We start from the raw sequence: 27,878 nt of genomic DNA on the forward strand, positions 1-27,878 counted from the left end.
AAATTTCTAAAATATTTTAAATCTTTGTAATAAGCCAGATTTTTTCAAATAGGGAGAGTAATTCGAGACATTTAGTACGTTCAAACAAATAATAAAATAAAATGTTAGGAAACTTAAGATAAATTATGAAGTCATGCGCTAATTTACGGAAATCCGTGACATGAAATTTGATTAAACACAATAAACTCTTCGGCTTTTTTATATTATGTAGCATTTTTTTTATATTTACGACGACTTAACCCAGGTTTAAGGGAGCCACTTTTGCTTTTATATTTACAATGGGTTAAAACCCAGGTTTACGCGAACTACTTTTGCTGTACAAACACATAATTCAAGATAACACTACCAACACCTTTCAAAAGAGAGAGTTGCCCACTAAAACCAAAATATAACCCTAAACCCATCACAACACCATCATCCTGACTTACAAATACCAAGCGATTTATCAAAGCAAACATACGTACAGGAGGATTTTTAATTAAATTCTTAGCGGCTGTAACCCGCAGCTGCGCGTTGTGCAATGTAAGGCACGCGCGCGGAACTAATCGGACGAGAGGGGCTGGCACGGACGAGAAGGGCCATGGACGAATTTGGTATGTAGCTGTGTGATTTTTTGTAGTTGCGAAAAAACTGTTTGATTATATGACAAAGTGTGTTTTTGTGAAGACTTTACCTAAGTAGTTATTTGCAGCTCCGAATTTAGCAAATAGCAACATTGCAGTATTTAAGATTATACGAACAACAGACTGCAGACTATCCTTGTTTTAACTGTTTTGCATTCAATGGTAACAACAGACTCATTTTGTTGTAATTTCATGAGAGTTGTAGTTTTGTCGCCTAAATTGTGGTATACAACTTATTTACCTCTATATGCCAGATAAAAATATGATTGTGACCACCTATCGCCAATTTTAAAAACTTTCTCAACTATTGTACTACTATACTGTATCTGTTATTGTTTTAATTTTGTTTCATCATGTAATTAAATTTTTTTCTTTCTCATTTATCATTATAGTAGTTGAAGAAATAAACTGTTTTATTTATTTATTATTTATTATAGAAGTGCTGTGCACGCATATAAGTGACGAATTCACCGCAACGCCATTTAATATAACTTAATACCTAATGCAAGGTGTTAGTGAACAAGTCGTTGGTGTGTCAATAAATGAATAAATGAATATTGTAAAATATTCCCAAAAATTATAGTGAAACTACGCAGTCTACCAAAGTGGTAATTCTGCACAATTTTGTACACTGATACAAAATACCAGCGCTCCCATCCGGGCACGCCAGCAGTGGAGGGTTAAACGTGAATGATGAATTCTTGCAGCAAATTATTTGTGCTTTACATGCGCTCTGTTATTGTTTAGTCAAGTATTTTAAAATGGGAGACCTGTTTGTTTTATTGCTTTTTTTTTTCAATTTCTTTGGGGTATGTTAGCCTCTCGTAATGTTGGGAAATTCTTTTTTAGTTTTGACAGTTTTTTGTTCACAAAGGAGGTTTCTAATTCATTAACAAACAAGGTGGGGTAACAGTACAGACGCACCTTCACTATTTACAATACAGAAGAAACTTATAAGAATATTAACCAACATTGAAGACACCGACTCATGTAAACCACATTTCAAAAAACTAAACATCTTAACACTACCCTGCCTCTATATATTTGAAATTTGCAAATTTGTAAGGAAGCACCCACAATTCTACAGTAAAAGAGCAGACATCCAAACAAAACACAAACTTAGACATGGAAATAGACTCAATCTACCAACCTCACGATTAAATATGCATTCCTCTAGTGCGTTTGTTACGTCCATTAAAATCTACAATAAATTACCAGAATATATAAAAAACACTGAATCAAATAATATATTTACCAATAAACTAAAACGATTTCTCTTAGATAAAAGCTACTACACAATTGACGAATATTTCAAAGATAAATACCAACTAGGGAAACTAGGATAACTGGAATAAACAAGCAGTACTTAATATATCAATTTATTTACCTTACTTACCGTGCAATACCTTTAATTAGATTCTTACTATTGAGTCATAAATAAAAAAACTACAGCTAATTTATAAATAAATAAAATAATTAATAACGATTAATACATAATATAGAATATTTATAATATAAATTAATAATATATAAATAAACGAATACAAATTTAATAAATTATAAATAAGTAAAATGTAAATAAATCTACACAGAAATAATACCTACTCAAATATCTAAATATAATAAGATTTTCTACATTTAATTCAATATTATTATGTTCAAAAAGCGCTCTTCGTCCTCTCCTCTAAAAACTAACTTTGCTGTGCCCGACAGGGTCCATAATTGTTTCTTTTAATTTTACCCACCAGCCTGTACACATTATGGAATGCAATAAAGTTATTGAGTATTGAGTATTGAGTATTATATTATGTACCTACTTGTTGGGCCATTTTTTATTTCATTAGTAGTCTATTATTTGGTCTATCATCTAGCTATTCCTCGAAGTTTTTGATTGTGCCCCGATGGTCGGGAAGTAAATCAAAAGATAACGTACTCTATAAATTATCGTTTTTATTGCGGGGAATGATGCAGATAACTGATCAAAAATATATGCCTAGTCTTCCAGTGTGCCTTATTTTTTTGATCCTCTCATGTCTAGAATCAGATCTTTCAAAATAGATAAATGTGATCATAAACCGTGTCAATAAATCTGACACTATCTAACTCCTGTCGGACGCGTCATACACAACTACCCTCCTATCATGTAATGTGACACTCCCTCCCCCCCGACACCCGCGAGTCATTTCCCGTGTCGGAAGTAACGCCTTCCGTCGGTCGGCTGATAACAAGTGTGAGTAGGTTGTAATTAGTTAGGATTAATGTTGAGGGTAGTTACAACTTTTGGTTACTGGTTGAAGAGGAAAAAAATACATAATGGACTTTGACTCCCGTGAAGTCCCTTATTGTTCCTTCTTTCGTGAGTCCCATGTTCGCCATGTTGAGCTGAGTACCGGTATTTTTACATGGAGCGATGGCCTATCAGTACCATACAACTTGATACATCATGACATTCAGACCGAAGCTATCATGTGATAATTTGTTTTTAAAAACTGCATGCATTAAAATGTTTTCTAAATAACTATGTAGCACGCGGAAACTTATGGCAGAATGAGAGATCCGTAAATGAGTGTTTTCAAGTACCTTCTGTACCTTATTTGCGCAAATAAATGATTTAGATTTGTTTTGGATGTACAACTATCAAGCATATCATACTGCATACTCTTATACCCAGTGAGCTAACCTAACCCTTTCCACACAATACAAGTTAAACCACAAAGTCATTGTATCAATTAATCACTGTTTAACTGAGAGCTTGTATTGTCATTGTTATTAATTATAAAGTTAAGTTCAATTTCGTGTAGTTAATGTGCAGTAATTAGTCATTTGTCATCAGGTTTAAAATTGATTGTAAATGTCAATTTAGACTTTCAAAACTAGAGGTGAGTTGCACCATTTAAACTTGAAGGAAACTGTTAAACTTCTTTATGTAATTTATCAAGTTAGTTTTAAGTAACTTTCACAAAACAGAGCATAGCCTGGAAGTTGGTGATTGATATACCCGTGCATCGGAGAGCACGTTAATCTCAGTCTTTTTTTAATCTCTCTCCGGTGGTGTCGGATTGCCGTCCCATCGGGCGCAGAGAGTGAAGGAATAGTGATTGCACCTGTGTCTGCGCAAATGCTCGTGCACTATAACATGTCCTGCGCAGCTGGCTGATCTCCTTACATGAGAACAGCCGCCGTAGCCGATAATCGGTCTTGACGTCATTATTGTTAAACATAACTTAAAGTATACTTAATATACTAATACATAAAGTAAAGATAAAGGGTATATAATAATATTTTAGTACTTACAATCATAGTAAAGGTTGCCGACGGAAGATGTCAGCTTGGGCGTGCCTTGACCCGATAAAGACGCCATTCTCTCGCCCTGTACACACAGACAAACATATTATTAGATATGTATACACAAGCATAAAGCTACATATGTAGGTATATGTATGTGTGTTAGTGGGTAAGCCTACCCGCACAGTGAAGACTAAACAGTCGACCGAGAGTTGACTCGACGGTTAGCATTTTTTTTTTAAGAATTTCTTTTCATAGTTTTCAGTCGGTCCGATACCGGCTAAACACCTGATCTTACTACCATTCATCTTTATACAGATTATGAGCTTAAAGAAACTATCGGCCGACGCAAAGTTTGCAGTGTGCTCTTATAAAATCCAGTTTGCAAATTATAAGGGGCAATTTACGAGACATGATTGTAGATAAAGTAATATTTTTTGTAAAATGTTGCCAGTATTTTAGTATTGAATAAAAAATAATTTGAATACTTAAAAAAATCCTTGATCAAGCAATCTTCATAGTTAAGTCAGTCAATGCTATATTAAGCAAGCTCTAAGTTAAGAACGCATTTCTAGATTTGAAAATAAATTGCAAGCCATTGAAAACGTAATAAATAAAAAAAAACAACGACTAGGAAAATATTATATACTCGTACATCTAAACTAATTAAATCATATTTTTTTAACATGCGTTATAACCATTTAGGTAGATTTCTAGAAATAATATTCCATGCAACAAAGAAACGAAAAAGGGTGTGTCAAAATCCAAGATGGCGGACTAAAAAGATGAGAATTGAACGAACCAACTGTATATGTTCTGCTATTTGCTTGCAGTAGGAAAAAAAGCCGTCCAAACTCAGCTTTGACATAACTCTAACTTCTAGAATGTTCTGTGGACAGAGAGAAAGAAATACGTTAATGATTCTGACACTTAACTGTATGTTGCCAGAGTAAAAAAATTATAACTTTGGTAGAAAGGTAGTTTTTTTTTGTATAGAAATTACCGACGGCATTTTTTTATTTGTTAATATTAATTAATTACTATAGAAGATATGAAAAGAAATGTTATGATAGATGTAACTAGAAAAAAGAAACAATAAACTAAATCTACCTTACTAAAGAAAAAATAAATGAAAAAAAAGTACTAATTCACATACCTGTTCTAGATCTCCCACAAAAAACTACTTGTAAGATATATTTTTCGTTGAAAAACAGATAACAATATGCCTCAAACCGAAAATGTATTTACTAAAATACAAATTGAGAATTACTGATTCAAAATTTCTCATATATGTGAGAAAGATTTTTAATATTTGCAAATTTCAGCCTGACTGCTGAAGAACGGGTGTTCGTATGAAGGTTTTAGGCAGACTGAAATCTGGGCTGGCTGGGGGAGGCTCGAGGTTTCAGGGGTTGGCGCATGCGCGGTGCAAAGGTCGTGGGGGATGACATTTAGGCCGGCTAGGGGAGGGGGCTGGTCAATATTGGAAATCAGGTCAGCTGGGGCGTAGGTCTTTGTTGAAGGTTTTCGGTAGTGGTGGTAATTTTTAATTGTTTTGTGTTCTTTATTGCTTTTTAAGGTATCTGGAAATTGAGGAAAATTCAAGTAAAGATAACATAGAATGAATAATCGACTGTTAGATTGTATGTCCAAAGAAATATTTTTTTTCAAAAATAAGTCAATTACTTTGCATTATAGTAATTTGCAAATATTGAAAACCCAATGTAATTTCTAAGCACAATTACAATAATGACCATTTCTTCTTGTCGGGTAAAAATACGTAGAAACGCGTAGCTTACCGTGCTACGCCCGTAGCACTCCGTAGCGCGTCGTAGCAAGGCAAGCAATGATAGTTGTAATATGAAATTAAAATTAATTTATTTTGGATTCATATTTTGTTGGTACTACAATTATTGTGTATTATAGTAAAAGTTACATGATAAAATATCATTCTAAACAACGTATTTCAACGTATTGAAAAAATCTTTTTATATCTTTTTAGTATGATTCACTAAAATGGTATAAAAAAGATTTTAGTTAAAAAGGTATTGAATTCACAACTTTATGCTTAGGAATATGATTTTAAAAAAGATCAAAGAGGCAATAGATATAGAACGATTTTAAATCTCTAATACCTGATATCAAACCTACTAAATATGTTTATAAAAGTATAGAATATCTTTATTTTCAGTAGCGGAAATTAATTCGAATAACCGACTAGTTCAATACAAACTAAAGCGTGGGTTTCATTCAGAGTTAAACTAACTTCACGTATGATGTTATACTGCGATATAACAGTTAATTATTAACTTTGACAGTTTGAAACTTGTTCAGCTTAGTGGGTGAAGAACCAACATCTCAAGTATGAGTGTGTGTTCGATTCCACGTCAGGCAAGTACCAATGCAACTTTTCTAAGTTTGTATGTACTTTCTAAGTATATCTTAGACACCAATGACTGTGTTTCGGATGGCACGTTAAACTGTAGGTCCCGGCTGTCATTGAACATCCTTGGCAGTCGTTACGGGTAGTCAGAAGCCAGTAAGTCTGACACCAGTCTAACCAAGGGGTATCGGGTTGCCCGAGTAACTGGTTTGAGGGGGTCAGATAGGCAGACGGTTCTTGTAAAACATTGGTACTGGGGCCCGATTTTCCTAAGTTAATAACGTCAAAATTGAATAGAAATCGAATCGCAATATAATCGCAATAGCAGTTTTAACCATATCGGGCATTCTGCTACTAATAAGACCAATCGTATTCCAACGAAATTCGATTGGTTTGCGATTGGTCTGCTATTTTGGTGATTTTGGTCTATACGATAGTTTGCTCTACAATCATATTGCAATAGTTAATCATTTGCAGACAAAATGATTCATTATTGAATGATAGAAAAAGATAAAAACGTTTATTTCAAAGAAAAAATAGCGGAATGCCACATACGCTTCAATCGTAATCGATTCGTGATTGGATCGCAGTCGAATGTGAATTGTTTGTCGCTTAAGTAAAATTAGGAGAATCAGGCCCCTGAGCTGCATCTGATTAGACTGGAAGCCGACCCCAACATAGTTGGGAAAAGGCTCGGGAGATGATGAGTTGAACTAACTTGACGTGGGATGTTACAGCGATATAACAGTTAATTATTAACTTTGACAGTTAGTGGGTGGCGTATGTAGGCTGGTTATAATAAACAGGGTCGTGGAAGTTGAAACATATCTAATTAATATTATACATGTGGAAGTTTGGATCTGTGGGTGGTTTGTAACATATTACGTAATAACTACTTAACGTATTGCTAAACGACTTCCCAGAAAAGTGAAGGTTCTCAATTTGGACTTTTTTTTTAATGTGTAGTATCAGAATAACATATGTTATTAATTTATAAAATGATTTATTTTATAAAATGTAGATAGCTTATATAAGCTTATAGCTTATATAAATACGAAATAACTTGAAGATGGATATTACGCTACTTTTTACCCGGTTGTTAAAAATGGTTTTCCCGGGATGTAGACGAGACCTTGTGGAACAATTAGTACAAAATAATTTTATAATCACGTCAAATGCTGCAAACCTTATACACATTATCATAACGACTTTCTTCATACACAGAAAACAGTTACAGAACTCTAAAAAGAAAAACCTGTTTTTTAACAGCAGATTAACAGAATGTAAGTATGTACTCAAAAGAAACAGCATATATTTTTCTCTGTCTACTTAAGTCTACAAAATACATTCAAGTTCTTATACAAAACAGTCAGTTTGTAAAGAACCTACATTTGACACGCAAGTCACGTACATACGGGTTGTAATACAAGATGGAGGGCACATTTGTATTTGCTGAGTTTTGTGGTAAAAGGATCTAATAGATTGGTATGTTGAGTTTTCAGTATATGTGGGTATGTACTTGGTGAGTAAATAATACGTATACTTAGTATGTAGTTTATAGATGGCTGTCACACTAGTGCATTATCCGGGCGGCAACGCTCGACTTATACGGATGGTGTCGCGCGTTTACTAGCGAAAGCAATAGACGACTACTTGAACAAACGATGATACCTAAAACCGCGCGATAAAAGAAACCAGTGCGAAATAAATACAAAGACAAAAACAAAGATAATTTCAAAGTAAGATAATAATAATATAATTGCAGGTAATTGCAAAGTCGCTCCATTAATTCTTGTTGTATGTTGTATGCACTACAACAGGAATGCGAATTTTATGAATTATAGCAAAGTACATTTAGGTAGGTACGTATGCTCCTACCTAATTCAAAAACTGAGATCAAAATCGCTTCATCCGTTCGGAGGCTACAATGACACAGATAGACAAAATCGCAGACACTTAAAACTTTTTACGTGGGGTGGGGGAGCTATGTTTTTGGCAGGAGGCTAAAAATATACTTTTCTTTTACATGATAAAGTAGGAAAATATACCTACTTATAATAGACAAATATCTAATCCACCATCTGATCAAGTTCTGGCTGAGTGCCCAATAGGCAGCCATGTTGCTGACATTCCATTAATTCCAGAGATTTATGATATACATCTTCACCTGGTATTTGTACACTACCTTCTGCTAGCGGTTTCACTCGCTTTCCGAGAAAACAATATGTTAGCCTGTATGTTATTCTGATAAAGAATACATATTGCTGCCAAGTTTTATCAAAATACATCTTGTACCTTCTGCGTGCATACATACATACCTATAAAATTTAGAAATTACTATCCGTTTTTCCGCGGTTTCACCCGCGTCCCTAGGGAACTGTCTGTACCGAGTTACCGCGATAAAATATCTAGTCTATGTTACACGAAAAGAGTGTAGCTCAACAGTGAAAGAATGTTTCAAATCAATTCATTAGTTTCGGAGCCTTTAGGGTACAAACAAACCGACAAGAAAATGTTTCATCTTTATTATATTAGTAGTACCTATTCGTTCGTATTTACAAATAGGAATTGACCTGTATAAACCGGGTCGGTTTGGCTTCTATTGTGTGGTATTTTCAAAGGTCGGAGTTCAGTAAGCTACTGAATGGAAATGAGTGGGTGTAGTTGGATATTTTTACGTATTTTTTGTACCTACAGACCTATGGAAACTCGGAACCAAGTGAAACAATAATTGTTTTAAATTTTACTAATCCGATTTAATTGAAAAACCATAATTTCCTATGATTAGGAAAAAGACCAAGCCGATGAGAAGCTAAAGTTCTATCTAAATATTTTATCCTCCTGGTTCTTCAAACCATATAGACAAAATTGTGTGGCTGGGGAATTTGTTCCACTACTTCTTCCCAGTAAAAACACATAGGAAGTGGTGCAGGGCGGGCGTTTTGGAGACAGTCTTTGTATATTTTTTTGACGATCAAAAAGTGCTGGTTTTCAGCCCAGTTTCATTAAATGATTTTAGCCTGAAAAAGACCATTAAGCTGAACTTAAGCAATATTTTTAACATAATGTCTAATTACCTTAACGAGCGGATTCAAAATATTTTGTGTTTCAGTTTTTTGGCATTGCTTTTATCATGTAGGCGGTATGTTCATACAAATAGGCAGCAGTTTTAAGGCCTAAAGGTCACAGTTCACAAGTATAACGCCCACAATACATCGCCCACGTCTTACCTTTGATATTTACAGAGCTTTGTTTCAGGAGACCGTGGCTTTTTGCTTTCATTTTCTTTTTGAAATTATTTGTATAAACTCTGGGTATTTTTAATTGTGAGATAAGAGGTGTTTTTTGTTTGGTGTTTGCCTTTTTTATACGGTTTTTTTAAATGTTTTTTTTTTTTGTATGTAGATATTTCATTTAATGTTGTTTTAGCTTCAATATCAGGTTTCTCTCTTTTTTTTCTGACGTGTACCTGGAGTCGTAGATATCATATCTATTTGTAAATGGTTGAGTCTGTTTCTAGCACCTGTTACAATTAAGATTTTCCATACACCTTGTTTTCAAATGAATGAAACATTATATGTGCATTAAATGTTGCAAGATGAAATCCGAAAATTACTGGAATATTTAATGAATAAATCTTAAGTTAACCCTGAATCTAAATGGAGCAGGATATATTTTTTTCTGTCATTAAAATGCCCTATTCTATAGATAATTAATTAGTTTTCAATAAAATCATTAGCATCGAACCCCAATTAAATCACAAAACTATTAAACAATTAATCATACTTTTACTTAATTCCACAGATAGGTAAAATTATTCTTCTCCATATTAATCACAATCCTCTCAATAACAGCTCAAACAACAAATTCTCGATGCGCACATTCCTCAATCTGCATACTTCTACAGAAGGGAGACTTTCACCCCCACCCCCACTCCCACCCCTGCAGAGTGGGGGAGGGTGGGGCGTATGACGTCAACGCCACGCCCCGGGGAGTGGGGGAACTGCGCAGGTTATTAAAAGTATATCTATAGGTATGGGTGTGTGGGTATAGTGTAACTATGTATGACAATCTTAAGTTTTAGGTAAAATCATATTTATAATGTATTTACATGAGAAACCTACAGCTAAAGAAAATAAACTAAGAACGCCCAAACGCCTAGCCTTTTTCCAACTATGTTGGGGTCGGCTTCCAGCCTAACTGGATGCGGCTGAGTACCAGTGTGGCACAAGGAGCGATTGCCTCTCTAGGCTGTTATCCTCACCCCAGTTACGTGGGCAACCCAATACCCCTTGGTAAGACTGGTTTGCGCAGGTTTTTTATAAGCATATGTATACATAATTATATAGGTATATCTAAAGATGTGTGGGTATAGTGTACCTACCTATATATGACGAACTTAAGCAATAGTAGGTAAACGTAGTTTTGTCATAGTAAATATGTATGTATGTATATACCTACTTAGTTCTGAAGAGATTTTCTTTTTTTTTTCGTTGGTGGTTTTAATACAATGCTTGTTTTATTTTTAAGTAGATATTTCTGGTCGTGTTGCGGGAAAGGTTTTAAGCATGGATCATTATCATTAGCCTTTTTATTGTACCACCAAGGTCATAGTAAGCTCTAGGTGGATTGGTGGTTTCGGACTTTTAAAGTTCAGGTTTCTGAAGATGTCATCCTTCAAAGCAAAACGACTCATTTCTTTCTAATAGGAATCGGGCTGAGGAGATAGGTAGCCGCTCCGTATGGCACACTGGTAGTCAGCTGCATCCAGTTAAACTGGAAACCAACCCCAACATAGTTGGAAAAAGATGGGCAGATGATGATGACTTAACCACAACCTGCCCCCTAAACCACGAGCCCCTTGATATTTTGAGAATAAAATACAAATATTCAAACACAACACGTCTTTTTTCGGTTGTTACAGACTTTTTATCATCCCACTGCTGGGCACAGGCATCCTCTCACATGGAGAAGGATTGAGCGTTGCGGTGTCACTTAAATAGACACCCATTTTACCTAAAAGCCATTATGTCGCTTGTCGTATTTAAAAAGGGTCTGTCAAAAGTGCTAAAATTAGCGCTGAATATCCGTGACCGGTTATTGAGGTTTATCGATAAAAAGCCTTTTTCCCTGAAGTTGCGCTGATAACCTTATCGTGAGTGAGTTAAGTGGATACAGAGTAGTAAGTAGAAACAGAGAAAGAGGGAGAATTTGTTTTTAATAGTGATTTTCGTATACTTAAATCATACTATTATTATAAAGTTTGTGCATACATGTGTGTGTGTGTGTGTTATTTTTGTTGCCTATTTCTTCAGGAGCAACCTTAACTGATTTTGATGAAGCTTGGATTACAATAATTTAATCTTTCTCTTATTTAGGTAATCGGTATTTCTGTTGTAAACCTTACCTGATCGTGAAATCTTTCAGCCCTTTTTCCAGTTCCTACAACAATTGTCATTTGCCAAAATTGTAAAAAATATGTCGTCAGACTACAGCCAGAGTTCTTACACAAACCATTTCTTCTTACACATCTGTATAACCTATTCATATTCATATTTATTTGCATACCATAATCTTACAATGATGTTACAAGGGGCTTAAAGCTAGGTACATATTATGGACCCTGTTAGGGCACAGCAAAAGAAAGCTAGGAAGTCTAATTACATATAGATACAATAATAGATAAATGTTTTTTTAGGAATGTAAGGGAAAAATTATTTTATAAGTTATTCATTCGACTATCTTTTTATCGTCAAGGTATTCTTCAACGCTATAGTAGCATTTGCTTAGAAGAAGTTTTTTGCAATTTGTTTGCAAATATAGGTACCTATGTGTCTTTTTTTCGTCCTCGTCTTTACTTCTCTGTCTCGTCACACTACTCTGTGGTGCACTAAATGTTGTACAGCACAGAAGCTCAGAGTATTATGCTTCATGAAGTGCGACTGATAACACTGCTTACAAAACTGAGTGAGTCATGATTTTTTGTAATTTAGAAAGCTTTTATTTTAAATATTCTTGATTTTATATATATATTTTTTTTATAATTTCTATTCATAGTAATTATACTTATTATAGGTATTCAGCTTATATTGACGAAACCTATTTGTAAAAACCAATAAGAATTAATTAATAACAAATTCGTCAACATCATCCTCTTGCCCTTATCCCATTTTCTTTGTGGTCGCAGCACGTTTTCTTCTTCCATACTCTTCTATATGCCGTCATCTCGCAAGTAACATTTTTATAGCCATGTCAACTTTCACACAATCCATCCATAAATTAATAACAAATAATGTACTTTTAATATTATTTGTAAACTATTCTTGTATTAAAAAAGTCTAGGACCAGTAGTCAGCTGCCTTTCTAATTATTGCTCGTTATTTATATTAGATAGATAGATAGATAAAACATTTATTCATTACAAACATTATATTGTCTTTACATTCATTATAAATATTGAATGTAAAGACAAATAGAGAATTATTCTTACCAATATTATAATCTGCCTGTCACGCTTTCAGGAAAAATCTAATAAACCTATTTGAACTATAGGTCCAAAAATAATATAGAGCCTTTTAAAGGACAATAGTCATTCTGTTTAAATTTAAAGAACTGTCGGAGTTAAAGACAACAACGATTAAGTAAATAAAACATCAAAAATCCATTTGATACTGAATTTCCCGTGACCAGTCGAAACATTCACCTTAAAAGCAATAAATAAAAATAACAAAACCCTTAAAAGAATACCTACAAACTTAACCACCACTTACATTGTTCTACACTCACACAAACACACAGATTGTACATAAAATACGCACACTAACACATAATACATAAAACCATTACATAATCACTGCGGATCAATACCGGATGCTCTATCCCACTCTAACACACCCCTCTCTTTCCCTCAAAGGCTTTACCACGGAGTAAGAAAGATGAGTGGAGGTCAGACAAGTACCAATGCAACTTTTCTAAGTTTGTACGTACTTTCTAAGTATATCTTGGACACCAATGACTGTGTTTCGGATGGCACGTTAGGTAAACTGTAGGTCCCGGCTGTCAATGAACATCCTTGGTAGTCGTTACGGGTAGTCAGAAGCCAGTAAATCTTACACCAATGTTACCAAGGGGTATTGGGTTGCACGGGTAACTGGGTTGAGGAGGTCAGATAGGCAGTCGCTCCTTGTGGCACACTGGTACTCAGCCGCAACCGGTTATACTGGAAGCCGAATCCAACATAGTTGGGAAAAGGCTTGGGAGATGATGAAAGAAAGTTGAGCGGAGATGCCATAATGCAGGTAGATCACGCGCCTTCTTCTAGCTCAAATACGCACGGCAGGCATGACCAAAACGATCAGTTGCGAGTCAAATAACGAGCCGTTCGGGTTCCTTGCATCATCTACCAACGAATTTTTGGTATTACAAAAAATGATCAGGTCCAAAGAAGGCGTATAAAAGCGAAGACAGTAACGTTCCTCGTCCCCCGAACACCCGCATATTGTCGCGCTACTTTCTTAGGAGATTTTCCGTTATGGCACCTCCGCTAGTCATTTTGTTCTCCATGGATATAACTAGCTCCGTCTCTTTCTAACGAAGGCTTCTAAGGGTGGGGGGAGGGGGTAGGTTATAGATTTTCGCTTAGGGAATTAAGGCTGTTATGATAGGGTAGACAAAACGGTATTTAAAGTGACATTATAATCTATGTATCGTCATCAACCCTTTTTATCGTCCCACTGCTGGGCTGCGGCCTCCTCTCACACGGAGAAGGATTGAACATTAATCACAACGCTTGCAATGCGAGTTGGTGATTTCAGACTTTATTTATACTCCAGGTTTCCTCGAGATGTTTTCCTTCACCTTAGAATCAGTCACTAGTGTCCAAGAGATAATTTATGTACTTAGAAAGTATATACAAAGTACGTACATAGGATACTGTTTATCTGGGTGAGCGTAGTATTTCCCACGGGTTGCGGGTGAACCCCTTAGTAATTTAATCCATTGTGTTTAATAATTTAATCCATTCCATTTAATCAACGGTGTTCATAATGTTAAATCTTGTCTTACATTTTTCTTTTTAGTGTCTTATTTTTCTATTATTTACTGTTTCATTATTATCTCCTTGGTAAAACTTAAAAAAAAAAAATATTTGTGTAACTGAGCTGTTGACAATAAAATTCTCGATAAATTAGGTTTCAAATCTAACTAGCCTATCTAATAAGGCCAGCGTAGGTCCCTGAAAAATTACAAACAATTCAGAAGATTATTCAGTTAAAACATTGTGTTATGAATTAATCTTAATCCCTTTATTAAGAGCGGTCCTAACTCCGTAAACAAACTGTCTTCCTTGACGCGTTAATCTTTCAACTTTCAAACAAATTAAGACGAATTGATCGTAGGATATTAACTGAATTTAAATTCATCAAATAAGGTTTTACAAAGTTAATTTCATTCTCTAATTAATGTGTTTAGAGTGCCTTAACAGGAATTATCATTTAGTGTGTTGTGTCTGTTACTGCTACAGCCTTTTTTATCGTCCCACTGCTGGGCACAGGCCTCCTCTCGCACGGAGAATGATTGAGCATTAATCAGAGTTGTGTCTAGCTTTACTTTAAACCTTTTATGATGAAGATGATGTCTTTCTAGCCCACTATCGGTCATGGCAGCAGTTCTCATACAAGGAGATCAGCCAGCTGCGTAGAGTATATATAATGTTCCTATTCCTTCACTCTACAGAACCGACATTTACGTGCTCACCGATGCACGAGTGAATCAATGAATTACTGCTTGTAAAAGTTTATTAAAGCCCTCACAGCCGGTCCGACCCAGTACCTGGTTTGAGGGTGTCAGATAGGCAGTCGCTCCTTGTAAAACACTGGTACTCAGTTGCATCCGGTTAAACTTGAAGCCGACCCCAATATAGTTAGGAAAAGGCTCGGGAGATGATGACAATTCGAGTACGCGACCATTCGCAATGAGGCAGTATAGAATAGACAATTTGAGAACTAATATTATATGACAAACTTTAGGGGTGGCCTCAATACCTATACGTTTAACACGAGCCCTCTAAAAGCCTTAACATGTACCGTTAATAAGTAGGTAGGGAAATCTAGTTGAGTAGCCTGAGAACTGAAACTCTTGAAACATCTGTCAATTAGTTTACTCTATGCGTCCATTGCGTCATGTCTTTTGTTTCATAACTGTTAAAGTGAATAGAATAAACATGGTCAATGAAAACAAGTAATTAGTTCCTCTTTTAGATAACCGAAATTAATTGATTATATCTTCCTAATTATAGTCATTAAAAATAAATATTTATGTCTGTTAAGCATTCACATAAAACACAATTAGAATAATACCACAAAATAACTATGCTGTGTGTTATAACCCTAACATATCTCAACTAAAGTACAATCAAATACAAATGGTGGACAAATAAATCCCGTCTTTAGAATGTGGGCAACGCCTTATTTACCTAATCTTGGGGCTATTCCTAGTTTCTGATAAGACATGAGTTCAAATCTAATCAAATAATGTTTTAAATGAACATTTGATACAATCGTGAACATTATGAACTAAATAAAAAAATACAAAAGATCTTATTAAAACATTCTTTCAAGCGACAAGAAAAAAAAAACTTCGGAATGGAAAAACTTGGCCCGTCTAACCAGGCATAACTTTCAATCTTTTACAAAAAAGAACTAACTTAAAACCTCTCTCATTTCAGATGGTTAAGATGAAATTATTCACCCTCATACTGGGCGTGGCGTTAGGGGTAGCAAATTCCGCACCCAGCCAATCAGGAGAGACCAACGACAACGGGCCAATAGGATCGCAAGAAAATAATGTGGGAACGAGACGAGTAGAAGTTCCTGAGGTCGTTTTACAATTGAAATATGATAGGGGAGAACTGAATAGGATATATTTGACGCAGTTTCGCAAGGATTTGCAGCCTTGGGTTCCGTCAGTGATGGCTAGGAACAACTTGTGTGCGGACCTCTGCCACGCAGGTTGTTACTTGGCTGTATAGCGTTGTCTGTGCTTCGCGTTTGTTGACGCGGCCATTTTGTTTTTGTGATAATGTGACGTTTTAAAGTGTGTGTGTTTTGTTTTTAGTTTTTTTTGTTTTGTGTTAGTTTTGTCGATTTTGGAGTGATGGGTAAGGAATGTTTTTTGTTTATTTTTGTTGTTTGTAGTTTAAGATGCGTGACTCTTTTTAATTGTTAAGAATGCTTTGGTTCTTTTTTTACCAAGATAGGTCCGAGTAGTCGAAAAAATAAATACGTAGTGTAGGTACTAAAGTAATTATTAAAAAATATCGAGTTGACTTCTTAAAATTCTCTTCTAGCATAACAAAAAATATGGAATATGGAATTAATTATTGCAAATTTTTCGCTTCTTAATCTAGGTATTTTTTTCAATGCATATTTCAAAATACATTATTTTTATCCGTGTGCGCGATCTAAGTAGTTCCGCCGGGAAGCTGGTGAAACGGCTAGCGGAAGATAGTTTAGGTATTACTGGAATGCTAAAGTTTTTTTACTAAATTGTTTGTTGACGTAGAAATTATCGAACATTTTGAACATTGATGAATAAAAACTGCTGCACCGGTCTTGACTCTTGATGACATTTTGTAAGAATGTGTATCGAAACAGAAAAGACGTAAAATATCGAGTGTGGCGTACCTAATCCCATTAAATTAAGTACGTTAATATACTGTAATACTGTGTAAAGAAAAAAATAAAATACGTAAAAATAAAAAATGCATTTTTCAAACAAAGTAAATAATGTAGAATAAAAATGTGCGAGAATTAGAACACCATATAAGAGTCAGTCATTAACTGACAGCTGTCAACTGGTCAAAACATTCACTACTCCAAACTTTATCTCTGCTTTACACAATGACATGATGTTGTAAATTGTGAAAACGAAAAATGAATAAGATGATGTGGCTAACCCACTGAATGGATTAGGCAATTTTTTTACAATTGGCCATAGAATATCATAAAGTATTTAACGTGATTAGTTACGACACACCCTGTAAGTATAGCCCGAGCAGTAGAAAATATCAAAATTCCTGTGTAAAAGTGTAATTTCAAAAATCATTCGATGTGTCCACATATCCTTACACGTTTTATTCCTACTAATATTATAAATGCGAAAGTAACTCTATCTGTCTGTCTGTTACGCTTTCACGCCTAACCTGACTAACTAACTAAACTGATTTTAATAAAATTACAGATGTAGAGTTGACATTTAGAAAGAACATAGGATAGTTTTTATCCCGGACTTTTGAAGAATTCCCTTGAAAACGCGATATTACCGAACTATACGCGGGCGAAGCCGCGGGCGGAAGCCAGTAACTGCATAATAGATAAAAGTACCTCTAAACAAAAACAAAGGCAATACGGTATTTATTTGTAACACAAAGGTACTTATACAAAATGTAGATTTTACCTTGTTTTCGTACCAGCGGATTTCCCACTCGGTTTTCCGAGCGACAACCAAAAAGTTGTCTAATTTTTCCATTTAATACACAGATCACTTATTGAAATCCGGCTCGAACACCATTTTTTATGTTCCAGACACTTAATCTCAATAGCTTACGGCGTATAAACAAAACTAATAATTACCAATATAGATGAGAAATTGTGTTGTTTAACATCGCAGCAATAAAGAATTTAAAAAAAAGATCCCGACGAATTGAGAACCTCCTCCTTTTTGGGAAGTCGGTTAAAAATAAATAACTTCCATCTACAAACCATATGAGAATAGAAGGAAGGTGATCACAGTGTAATATTTGTTATTATACTTTTACTAACTAAAACATATCGTCTCTCTATTTATGAACATGACAAACCTTAGAAATAAATTAATTCGAAAGTTTAAGTAGGCAGTATCTTGTTGTAATTTAAATAAATTCATCGTTCTTCAGCATTAATTTTATCTTACGAAAACTGTAATAATCTAGGCCCTAGCCATATTTTACCTAAACAGAGCCATTCATTTTATTTGTGGCTATATTGCGCCACCATACTGAAACCCAATTGCACCATTTTAATATGCCTAAATATAACCTAACCACAACCAGCTTTATATCGGGTGTGTCGTACCTAATTACATTAAATCCTATCACATATACTTTATGATATAGGTAAAAAAAAGAAAGAAAAGAAAAGAAAAAGCATTTATTCAGAAAACTTCAATCATAAATTCTTAAATTATAAGTCTGCCAAATTGCATGACAGTTTGTTGGCAGATTTAGCACGTTTTATCATAAATGTAAATTATATTCTGTGACGAATTGTAAAAAATAACCTTATCCATACATTGGTTTAGCCACAGGATCATGTGTAAAGCAGAGACAAAGTTAGGAGTATCGAATGTTTTGACCAATTGACAGCTGTCAGTTTTCAAGGGAGAATTTCCATTGTTTGTAACGACTGACTCATATTATGGTGTTCTAATTCTCGCACATTTTAATTCTACTTACTTAGTTTGAAAAAATCATTGTTTTATGTTTACGTTTTTAATTTTTTTTCTTTGTGCTAATCGACACATATTAACCAGTACCTATATGTATTAACGCATTTAATTTAATATATAATACTTGCCGCACATTGGTTTATCAGCGATTTGACTACTGAAAATGGTTTAGTTGTTGTAAAGCTTAATAGTGCTAACTTATCCAAGTAAGGGAAATAGCTTCGGACTTTACCTAAAATAAAACTTCTAAATAAAACTCTTCAAAAGTACATAGGTTTAGATATGTTATGTAATTTAAATTAATTTTCGTAAAACAGACGTACCTACCTCGGTTTTATCGTGGCTTTTTGGACTTTTCGTATTTTTCGTATTAAAGGTGTTGTACGGTGCGTCCTATGTGTGTGATCTGGAGCGCGACGCGAAAACAATAGACCGACAATTTCTGTTCAAATAGGTATCCTATGTGAGGTCACGCGAATTGGTTTCGGTTCGCTTCACGAATCAATCGCCCACGCAGAACGCACTCTACAGACTTAAATCCAAACTAATATTATAAATGTGAAAGTAACTGTCTGTCTGTCTGTCTTCACGACTAAACTGCTGAACCGATTTGTTTGAAAGAAGATCATTCAAGTCTCGAACATTTTGTACCCAAAAATAAAAGTCCCGGCCAGAGTAAAAAAAATGTAGATTCTCGTAGAGAATAATGCCCTGAAGATTTTTTACTATCACAAGAATCGTCTACAGTTAACTTAACCCCCAGGATGCTATTGGACTTTGAAAACACAAAAAAATCCCACAATATTTAAACAGCACATACAGACATAGTTTGGAACTTGAGAAAGGACATAGGATAGATTGTATTATTAAAAAAAACAAAAAAAAACTATTCCGGACATACACCGCCATCTATTGGTCAAAACAAAAATCTGAAGGAAGTCACGCGGGCAAAAGCTAGTAGGGTATAATAGTGTGTAAAGAAGTAGCCAGGCATACAACATCAGGTAATTTCCCCTATCTCCACCAGGACTGGGTGGCGACGCTTGCGGCTTCACAGCATGCTCCCAGCTGACCCCAGTGGGGCTGGAGACGGCTCTCCAAGAAGCCAACGCGACGGAGGCGGAGTACGGACAGCCGCGCTTCAATGTATGCCCTGCGCTATGTCGGAACCAACTTGGTAAGGATATTAGATATACCTTTTTTTTAACGACGTCAAAAATCATCAAATGACCCCTCCCGCTGTGGGTTAGCAGCGGTGAGGGAGTGTCACTCTTACTGACTAAAAATCGTCGTGTTCCCTCATAGGCCTTTTATGTACCAGGGCGGTATCTCTTTCGAACAACCCGCAGCCCCGGCAGGCCTTGGCCCTGCTGGGCCCCGCTGGGGATATTAGATATACCTTAGAATAGTAGATAGAATGGCAGTCGAGTGATTTTATTGTTTTTCAATCTACGGGTATCGCTCCTGCGCCTGGTGCCTCTCTGGTCGTGTCTGATTGACTCATCATCTGCCAAGCTTTATCCCTTCTACTTTGGGTCAATTTTCAGTCTAACTGGATTATAAGTAGCGACTGCCTATCTGACTTCCTCCACCTATGTACCCCTTGGTACAACTGGTTGTCAGACTTATTGGCTTCTGACTACTCGTAATGACAGCCAAAAATTGAATATGCCTTCTGATTTCCGAAACACGGGGACCATGACTATGCAAACGATTGTACACTATAGTAATACAATTCTACTGATTGTCGTCCACAGCGGCTGTTCTCATATAAGTAAATCAGCCGTCTGCGCAGGACATATTATAGTGCACAAGCATTTGCTTGGACACAGGTGCACTCTCTATTCCTTCACTCGCATAGCGCAATGGGACGGTAATCCGACACGAACGGAGAGAGATTACAAGCAGGACCGACATTTACAATCAGAAACAGTACTACATATATTCTGTCCCACACAGGTGAACCGCTTTGCAACTGCACCACGGTTGAAGGCACGCATGCTGTGGACTGGACCGACGTGTGCGCAGCTTTCTGCTACGATGGATATGCTTTAAGCGGTCAGTTACTGACATTTGATTATTTATTTGGCTACAATTGATACCTACACATTTACATGTTAAGATAAAAATCTTATATCATTATCTCTAATTTTTTGTTTGCAAAACTTGTTGGTAGAATCTCGCCTTTATATTAGTAGTATGTTTTCGGAAAATGTTTATACTCATGTGTTCCTCAATATTAAGTTACAACTTATGCGGGTTATGCGACGATACTTCTCGAGTCAAAAGTATAGAATAGAAAGATTTCATCAATTCGATAACATTTTATATCGTGATGAACTGGGTATTTCTTAGGCCGTTTCGGGTATCTTAGACTGTTATAAACTAAGAGCAGGCAAACTGTTAGCAGCCGACTGAGTTTGCGGCGTATTGGTTTAGTACGCCTTAAAACATATTTGAAGTGGAGTGTCCACAGTTTGCTACTTTGAGCTCATTTTGCGCAATTTGTAGCGTTACGTGCGCCGACTCAGCAAAAACAACAGGAAAGGTGATCAGAGTTTGCAGCTAACTCAACATTTTGCCAGCGGCTTACTCAGTCGGTTACGAACAATTTGCCTACTGTGAACGCAGCCTCAAGCACAATATTGGACTAAGTGCAACCAATTTCTTAGTAACCATTTTTACCCCACAGGCTGTCCCTCCTGTGAGACAACGACCACAGAGGCTTCAATTCACTTCCATTCTTCCCGGGTACTCAACACCTACGAGGGTTGGTCAGCATGGTGCAACGTGCAATGCAGGCAGGGTCAGGGTGGGGCTGCTTGTAACTGTGATCGAGCCCCATTCCAGTAACCTACATTACCCTTCTTAATAACTGTTACCCCAGCCACTTAATCGCTTTAGAAGCAGCTACGTTACCTTCTGTTTGGGGAGAGGGTAAATTACGTTAATAACTGTTTTTACCCTTCATATTTTTGGGATTTTTTGATGATTTATGATACAGTAGTGTCAATGCGATTTTTTTTTGTTTCATTAGAGTAGTATTTGTGTGTATAACACATTGTTTGCCCGCACCGTCGCACAAAGTATAGAAATGTGCTTACCACATGTTTTAGCTTTTAATTGTCGACAATTTGGATAAGTTACTCTAGTATGTAAATGCACACATAATTCACAAAAATGTTAGAATTTATATCAATATACTATTCACATTATTAACCATTTAATCAATTAAAGTTAAATTGAAAAAGTACATGGCTTGTTATCAAACATATTTAAAAATTAAAATATTAACTTAGCCAGTAAGGATTTTTATTGTTTTTAATTCTTAAATTCGTTTAAATCTAAGTACTGTTTAATCGATATATTTTAAGCTATATTTAATCATTATAAAATAATTGTATGTAATTATAAAAATAAGAAAGAAAAATCTGCGCGAAAGACAATATTAAAACTAAAATCTTAAATGTAACATACCATTTAATGTGATTTACATTTTGATTTATTAAAGTTTATTTTTCATTTATTTTTGTTTTTATTTTATTTCTTTCTCCTTTTGTTTTGAACCTACCAGTCAATTATTGGTTTCGACTCCCTAAATTTTTCAATTTTAATGATTCGTGTTGTTAAAAATAGTGAAAATGATGTGTAGAATACGTCGTGTAGTCAGTGTCGTCAAAAATGTGTGTAGTTTTTACAAAATACTGTTTTAATCATGGTGTATGTTTGTCAGACGTTTACTGACTAAAAATCCATCGTGTTTTTCGTAGGCCTTTTATGTACCAGGGCCGCCGTAACTCTTTCAAACAATCCCGCAGCCCCGGCAGGCCTTGGCCCTGCTGGGTCCCGCTGGGGTTACCGATACTCACACCTCCAAAAAGGTTTATATGTGTATCAGTATCACCATACAAACGGATGATAAATACATGTATCGTACATACGTGTACCTATCATATATCGTTAAGTAAATGATGATGGCTCTCAATCTTCTAGGTTTGGAGTTTTTGGACGTCAAAACGACCATTGTGCCATTACGTAAAATGAAAATGAGGGTAATATAGCCTCATTGATGACAATAACCCTTTATCAATCAATCAATCAAATCAAATCTCTTTATTCTCAGGCTGCATAGGCCCATAGATATATACCTTAAAGACTAACATACATAATACAGTCATGGACACATAATTAAAGACACCCCCCCGACTCGAAGTGAAATAAATAGTTATGGTACTGACATGAGCTTAAGCACGGTATAAACTGTAGTGTAATAATTATTAAAACAAACATTACATTGTGTTCTTTAAATTAAGGACAAACAATATTTTCTTTCTTTAATACTTTAGATATAAAGCTCTATGGGAAATGAACACTAACTTTTGTAGCTGATACTTGGCTGGTCAGCTAATTAAAGACAGCTAAAGCCCAGTTAAGAAAAAAAACGAAAGATACAAATAGTTGCCATACTTTTTTTTAGAAGTGAGTAAAATACTTATAAAAACTCGAATTAGGTAATAATTTAGGTTTATTTCATTAAAAATTTTCATTTTAGTCCTATCAAAAAGACTAGAACAAAAATTCTGGTAAGTAAAATGTTTTAGGCTTTTTAATATTATATTTTGACATACGGATTTATTCATACCACTTGATCTGTAGTAAGGACATGGTAATAAATTTATTATTAAAGATTTCTTATCAATGGCACTAAAAAAGGCATGGTTTGAGAACAACTCAAAACCGACCCCAAGGAAAACTTGTCCGCAAACAGATTTTAAGGCGGTGCTATAGGCAAATAGTGAACCATTTACATGATTCGGTACTGGTTTTTTTGGGAGTTATCTGATGCTAAAAGGACGACAATTGTGTCTGCAGAACTTTTAGACTACAACCGGGTCGGAAAAAGCCGTAAGGCATGGGTATCGGAAAATGTTACTTTTGGAAAAGCACCGCGTGTCCATACTGTAGTTGGCTATTTCTATCAAATGTGAAAGGTGCAGTTAACAAGTGTTCAAAAATGTATTTTTTTTCTCATTAAACAAAGGGATACGAATAATTCTAAAATAATGTATCGAAATTAGTCGCCTCCAAAACATGAGATGGAGCCAAAATACACTAAGAAAGTTCTCAAACATAGGAGGCGAAAAAGTAATAGTGTGGGGCTTCTCTCCACTACTTGGTGTGCTGATATTTTAGAAAGATATTATTAAAAATAGGCGAATTCAAGTACTATAATATTTTAGAAATAGCATTTTGTTATATGCTAAGCATAATTTACCGGTCCTTAGCGCTTTCCAAATTAGAAAAGTTCTGAAAAACACTGTAAGAGTAGTAAAAAGGACTCTTTGATCGAGCAACTTATGACGGTTTTGGTTTGGCCCATCGCAAATTTAATAGAAAAATAAAATTGGTGATCGGCCAGAAAACACAATGGCGATAAGTCATACATGAAACATTGATCAATTTTACACAGATTTTTATGAAGCATGGAAGAAAATTCCCGTAGCGACTTAAAACAAAACTGACCGCTTGCACGCTTAGGGATGTCGTGCTGTCATTGAGGTAAAAGGAAATAAACCAAATATTAGTACTCATTAGTATGCTTAGTTACAGTGTAGGGAATGTTGTTATAGAAAAGTACCATCAATAATATTAATAATTTGCATTTCTTCCTCTGAGCAAATGGAGTGTCTTTAATTATATGGCCAGGCCACGTCATGGTTCATACCGCTCGAGATTCGGATAAAGCGAAAAAAAACTTGTCGCGAAGGATCACTGAAGATAGTCTTTAGTTTTAATATTTCACAATGCCCTCTTAAATATTTTAAAATAGAAAATAAAGTTCCAGTAGCAATCAGAAAAAAGAAATACAGATGAAATGCGGCAGCAATTTAAGATTCCAACAGTGTCTTTAATTATGTGTCCATGACTGTATATTATACAATACTAATACTAATATAATATATGATAAGTATGGTCCACGATCCAGCCATTTACTCAAAAGATAACGGGCCTTCAATTTTGATGGACATAAAAAGAACATGGTAATAAAAAGAAAAGGTAAAGTAAAAAGATATAGCGTGATTAAAACATGATTGTAAAAATATATTTTTGTTATTTTCGTAGAATAAAAACTGTAATTTTAGATTTAAATAGCCAGCAAAACTAGCCTAAAGTTAACATAATATGAATACTACCTAAAGGTAACATAATTTAGATATAAGAACATAGGCATTACGTTACCGTGCTTACCAAGTTGCAAGTCTGCTAAAATGTTTTAAAATTCATGCACTATTTCATTCGTTTTACTAATTTAGAGTCGTATGTTAATAATAACATAATAACCAAACTTGTAAATATAAAACCTACTGAAGAAACATTTTAAAAGTATTTAATATAAAACACCCAAGCGCTTTTGATAAATAAGGGTAAAAATCACATTCAACTTTCAAATTGCCAAAAAAACTTCAGAAATGCAGAGCCTAAATAAGATTCAATATTCACCAAAATCTTACCTATGATGACAGGAGTTTCTTCAATCTAGCACCATTTTTAACATTTCAAGAAATAATAAATCACACTTCACCCATCACTATAATCTTTCGATTTCAAATCGATCTCTTATTGAACAAAACACAACATTTTTAATGTTTAAAACCCCGCAAACGTGATACAAACCTGAACCTCGACAAATAACTAAAATATAGTACTAGAAATTGATCTTAGACATATTAATGTGATAGAATTGGCATCAATGACTTCATTCCACGGAGAACAAAATAAATAGCAGAAATGTCATAACGAAAAATCTCCTAAGAAATTGGCGCGCCAAAATGCGGGGAACGAGGAACGTTACTAACTCCGCCCTTACACACCTTCTTTGAATGAAACTTACTTTTAAGTTTTTAAAAGTGTGATTATAAAAGCTCTGTCTATTCGTATCACTGTCTAAGATTCTAAATTGATTAATTAGAGCGACTCAATCACGTTTGTGGTGTTTCAAGCATCTGGGTGGAGTGATTGCTCATCTTCATTATATCATGAAACACGTCATTATACATGAAAGACTGTGTAATATCTTATAACTGGTTAAGCTTAAGAGTATCACACTGCATACTTTTTAATCGGACAGTTTGATCGGGCGCTTGATAAGTACGGATATGTATGGAAGTGCGCACGTAATAACGATTGGCTATTTGACCGGTATTAGATCGACTCAAAACTTTGATGGAATGATGGTATCCTCCTAGCCGATTATCGGCTACGGCGGCTGTTCTCATGTAAGGATAGCCAACTGCGCGGGACATATTACAGTGCACAAGCATTTGTGCCGACACAGGTACACTCACTATTCCCTCACTCTCATAGTGCAATGGGATGGCAATCCCACATGACCGGAGAGATGGAATATCTTGTGATATTCCTAAAAAAATCCAACCATTTGCACTGGGTCAACTGTCGGTCTTAGTGTGCAGTCCCTAAAGCGTACTATTTTCATTAATTCCAGTCTCCATAATCACAATAAATTAATAGAATTATGTACTTTAAATATCCAATATTAAACAAATAGAAAGTAAAAAATATATAATAATAAAAAAACAGTTCTATGAAATGGGTTAAGTAGTTCCTGTATTACCCAAAAAATAATTGTAAAATGTCTATTGTCTATAGATATTTTTCTATTTTTAGTACTAATTTATTATTTTCTGACACTTCGCTGGCCTGTTCTTTCTACATTTATAAAAGCGCTTTTGCAAGTGAGATAAAAAATCTTAGTACCTAGAAGTAAATAAGAAAATATATCATTGTATTCTGTATAAAATTATTATTGCTATGTGTAAAAAATATAAGTAAGATCCAAAATAGATTTTAAGGTATGAATGTGAAATCTATTGTATTGATATTGGTCATATAAGGGCAATGCTTGTATTTTGAATGTTTGAGAGCATCTGTAAATGGGAATATTATGAGAAAATAATTTAAAAATGTATGTGATTTGTAACAGGTATGTAAATGTGTGTGTATGGGCGTGTGTGTTTGTGTGAGATGGAGTGTGTGTGCAAGAGATACAAAAGAGATCTATGATCACAGATGCAAGCTGATGGACATACGAAGCAAAATTTACAGATTTCGTCAAATAACTTTGCCTCAGAAATTTTCTTCTTATCGCGTGACCTGCAGATTTAATCACCTAACTAGCCCGGGTGTCAGAGTCTCAAATCCGCCTGACGGCCTCTGACTTGGAATTGTAACAACCACTGCTAATAATTAGTAACTAGTAACAATTGAGGAAGCTGGTTTTACGCGCCCTCTCAGGCACGAGGATGTAACACAGACAACTTCCAGACTCCGGGCTACTTTGTGTAAGTTTTTAAAATCCACAAAGCGATTTCAGCCCGGGAGTAGAACCCGAAACCTCGTGCATAGCAGTCGCGCTATGTGAATGAGGCAGGCCTCAGAAGTATAAGGTCCAAATATGAAACAAAACATTAGCAAATATGGCGACAACGAGCTGACTTCATAGAGGCAAAGTTATTTGAAGGGAGTCTTTTAAGCTTTATTGCCGGTGGAGTAAGTCAGCTGTATGTGGTATGTCAGAATAATATGAGTATATGCGTGCGAGTGAGTATGAAAGTTTAGTTTTAATTCAACCAAGAATAATCGCAACAAACAATATCACAAAGGTCTTCCATTAGTTAAGGATTAGCTTGTAAAATAAATTAATATAATCATATCTATTAGAAATAAGAAATAACGCAAAGTATTATAATATATAACTTATATTTTTAATCGACTTGAAAAAAGGCGGTTCCCAATTTGACATGTATATTTGTGTGTGATTATCTCGTATTTTGCTGAACCGATTTTGATGCGGTTTTCAGTGTAGAACAGCAGTTGTCGTTCTTAGGAGAAGGTTAAGGTATATTGAAGTCGGTTTTTTCAAATAAATAAGTACCTACTCAGACATCCTTGTTACAGCATTATAAATATAGATTAATTCTTAAGATACAACAACGCTTTTTGGTATTTTACGTTACCCTAGTAACCGTATAACGAATTTTACCCTTCTCAAAGTATGGGTAAATACCATTACCAATTCGTATATG

General features: G+C 35.1%; 2 protein-coding genes across 3 annotated transcripts in view; one reads left to right on the top strand and one right to left on the bottom strand.

Annotated features, from left to right (window-relative positions):
- LOC110376183 (glutamate decarboxylase) overlaps window positions 1-5,291 on the bottom strand; it is a 39,087-nt gene extending 33,796 nt beyond the window's left edge. Inside the window, exons 1-3 of one of the 2 annotated variants that reach the window (XM_064042123.1) lie at window positions 5,065-5,291; window positions 4,711-4,797; window positions 3,918-3,993 (exon numbers count right to left, since the gene is read on the bottom strand). In XM_064042123.1, coding sequence (XP_063898193.1) covers window positions 3,918-3,993; window positions 4,711-4,776 — 142 coding nt within the window. In that variant the 5' untranslated portion in view covers window positions 4,777-4,797; window positions 5,065-5,291. The remainder of the gene's footprint in view (window positions 1-3,917; window positions 3,994-4,710; window positions 4,798-5,064) is intronic. The other variant, XM_064042124.1, reaches the window with a different exon arrangement.
- Window positions 5,292-12,182: 6,891 nt separating this feature from the next.
- LOC110376185 (uncharacterized) lies at window positions 12,183-22,300 on the top strand. Its single transcript, XM_064042211.1, has 5 exons — window positions 12,183-12,258; window positions 16,016-16,298; window positions 19,802-19,951; window positions 20,734-20,832; window positions 21,467-22,300. The coding sequence occupies exons 2-5, from the start codon at window positions 16,016-16,018 to the stop codon at window positions 21,625-21,627; spliced, it is 693 nt and encodes a 230-aa protein (XP_063898281.1). The 5' UTR covers window positions 12,183-12,258; the 3' UTR covers window positions 21,628-22,300.
- Window positions 22,301-27,878: the final 5,578 nt, after the last annotated feature.

The sequence above is a fragment of the Helicoverpa armigera genome, chromosome 27 (assembly GCF_030705265.1).
Source record: "Helicoverpa armigera isolate CAAS_96S chromosome 27, ASM3070526v1, whole genome shotgun sequence".
NCBI lineage: Eukaryota > Metazoa > Arthropoda > Insecta > Lepidoptera > Noctuidae > Helicoverpa > Helicoverpa armigera.